The following is a 2988-nucleotide window of genomic DNA, read 5'->3' as shown; positions in this document are numbered from 1 at the left end:
CTTCTCCTACTAGGAGTAGCAGGAAAGTCGTCAAATCCTCCTATATTAACAAAAAACCTTGGTTAATGATGCATGTAAGTATGATATATTCAGTAAATAGGAATAGGATGAGTAGAAAAAAGTATATTGAGGAGTATAAAATAGAATCTAATTCTATATATAATAATATATTATTAAAATAATAAAAAAATAGAAAGAATGAATGTAAAACGTAGAACTAAAAAAATGGATTGATTTCGCCTTCTATTTCCGCAAGGAACATAGGTATGATAATACACTTTTAAATTTTTTTATTTGGAAAAAGAAAAAAAATCTTTTAAGTTCTGCTAAATTTTTCACAAAGGGAAGAAAGCATGGAGCTGAAATAACTCACTTAAAACCCCTTTTAAAGGATTACGCGGTACGATTGAATCAAATAAGCCCTTTTGGAATAAATATTCAGCTACTTGTGAACCTTCGGGTATTGTCGTATTCAACGTTTGTTCAATTACTCTTTTACCCGCAAATGCAATGTAAGCATCGGGTTCGGCAATAATGATATCGCCCAACATGCCGAAACTGGCGGTCACCCCACCAGTAGTAGGAGATGTAAGGATGGATACATAGAATAACCTTTTATTTTTTTGATACTCATATAAAGCAGAAGATATTTTAGCCATTTGCATCAAGCTCAGACTTCCTTCTTGCATACGTGCTCCTCCGGACGCACATACTAGAATAAGAGGTAAAAGTTGATTGCCAGCATGTTCGACCAAACGGGTTATTTTCTCGCCTACTACAGATCCCATACTACCCCCCATAAACTGAAAATCCATGATCCCAATTGCTACAGGAATCCCGTTTAGTTGACCTGTGCCTGTTTGAACAGCCTCAGTTAATCCTGTCTTTCTTTGATAAGAGTCCATACGATTCTTATAGGATTCGGATTCCTCTTCCGAATGAAATTCAATGGGATCCATAGAGACCATGTCTTCATCCATAGGATTCCAAGTACCTGGATCAATCGAAAGTTCGATTCTATCTGAACTGCTCATTTTCAAATGATATCCACAGTGTTCACAAATATTCATTTTTGATTTAAAAAATTTCCTATAATTTAATCCATAACAATTTTCGCATTCAATCCATAAATGCTTGTATTTTTGAGTTTCATCGAGATCTTTAGAATCCTCTCTTTTAGTTAAATTCTCATTCGTGATAGTTGTTTTTATGGAAGAACCCTCGCTTTCACTACTATTTCCGCCCTTACCACAAATAGAAGTATAAAAGTAACTGTCATTGTATTTATCACTTTCACCTAAAATGTGACTAACAATACAGATTTGAGAACGAAGATAACTTTCAATGCAATTATGAATGCCATTTTTCCAACTCGATTTAGTATCATACATGTAATGATTCTCATGTCTCTTAGAGACATTATTCAGATAGCTAGAATTCTTATTATAACTATCAAAAAGACTTTCTGGTTCACTTAGAAAAGAAGGATCATTAGAAATCTCCAAAAATTGATTTTCAATATCAAAATATATGGAATAACGGTTCCTTTGGCTATTGTTATCCCTAACTAAAAGAATTTTATCAGATAGGAAATTTCTAATGTTCCTGACACCGACTAAATAATCAACATTACTGTAACTAGAATTGTCACTATCATTCCAGCTAGGAAAGTCTTTTTCCATATCAATCAAAATTGGGTCTTCACTTGCACTGGTATTTTCAACAGGACCAAAACTATCCATTGAGGAATAGATATACGAAAAAAAACCCTTTTTTGTAATTCCTATGATGCAATTGGAGCTTATCGACAAAAAAAAATTTCGATAGTCCTTTGTGGTTCCGCTGGCGGCTAGATCAGCGCGTTATTTCCTCAAGAGAAGCTCCTATATATATATATGTGTTTTGAATATGTATTAGGTTATGAATAAATAATTGAAACTTGAAATTGTTAATATTGGAACTTGGAGGAAGCTGAGCCTAGTGTTTATTGGATTTTGAGGGGCTGTGTTTGTTTTAATTAAATTGCCTTGATCGTTACGTGGGAATCGGTCAAGGTATGATTTAGGTTTTTTGTATTTAATATGTAAGGTTCTGTAAAAACCTAGGTTAGATGACCATAAGATAAGCTGAAACGCATGGAAATGTACAATACTTAGTGTCCTTGATATTTATGATGTGATTTGATTATGTGATGGAGGTTGTTATTATATTGAGGTAACAATGAAGCAGGAGTAAGTTGGTGGCTATGAGATTGCAAATATATTGAATAAAGCCATGATGAATTTGTTAAAATGTACAATGGTAATGAATGGTGATTGAAAGCATGGTGTAGAGTATGGTGTAGAATTGTGTTAAGTCTTGTTACTGGTATATAAAGTTGGAATGGTAAGTTTGGTAAGGAAGGGAATGGAAATTTTGGATGTAAATAAGGTTTGAAGGGGGTTTTGCAAAAAGTTGGTTTTCGAACTTCGGCGGGCATAACCTGATTTTTGGATCCTCAATTTGCTTCCAATTTGTTTTAAAATGAAAATTGGGTTTATGAAAGTTTATGCCATTCGAAAAACAAGTGAAAATAATTTCAAATTGAAGAAGTTATGGGTGTTGGAAGATTGGAACTTAAAACTGGTTTTTGGTTGCAACTCTGTAGCTTTGCTACTGATTCTTTTTTTTTTTTAAGAACGCACGCCCACGCATACGCGTGACCCACGCGCACGCGTGACATGAAGTCTTCACCCACACGTACGCATGACAAAGAGACGCGCGCGCGAGCTGCAATTTCACACTCCCACGCGCAAGCGTGAGCCACGCGTATGCGTGGTCTCTGTCCTAGCAAACAAGATTTTTGAAGTTTTAAAACCTATTTCAAACCTCTAAACCTCTGTTTTCATTCATTTAGTTATAAATAGTAGTATTAAACCTGATAATCAGATGAAATTAGGAGATGGGAATAACTTGAAAGTGAAGTAAAGTTGAAAAGTGATGAATTGA

General features: G+C 34.5%; 1 protein-coding gene across 1 annotated transcript in view; it reads right to left on the bottom strand.

The window, feature by feature from the left end:
- Window positions 1–200: 200 nt before the first annotated feature.
- The window catches only part of LOC127743776 (acetyl-coenzyme A carboxylase carboxyl transferase subunit beta, chloroplastic-like), a 10182-nt gene continuing 7394 nt past the window's right edge, over window positions 201–2988 (bottom strand). Inside the window, exon 2 of the mRNA XM_052255955.1 lies at window positions 201–1783. Within this exon, the coding sequence (XP_052111915.1) occupies window positions 336–1783 (1448 nt within the window). The 3' untranslated portion in view covers window positions 201–335. The remainder of the gene's footprint in view (window positions 1784–2988) is intronic.

Source organism: Arachis duranensis, unplaced genomic scaffold, assembly GCF_000817695.3.
Source record: "Arachis duranensis cultivar V14167 unplaced genomic scaffold, aradu.V14167.gnm2.J7QH unplaced_Scaffold_112463, whole genome shotgun sequence".
Lineage (NCBI taxonomy): Eukaryota > Viridiplantae > Streptophyta > Magnoliopsida > Fabales > Fabaceae > Arachis > Arachis duranensis.
The sequence above is the reverse complement of the archived record's forward strand: the minus strand, read 5'-3'. Positions and strand labels throughout refer to the sequence as shown.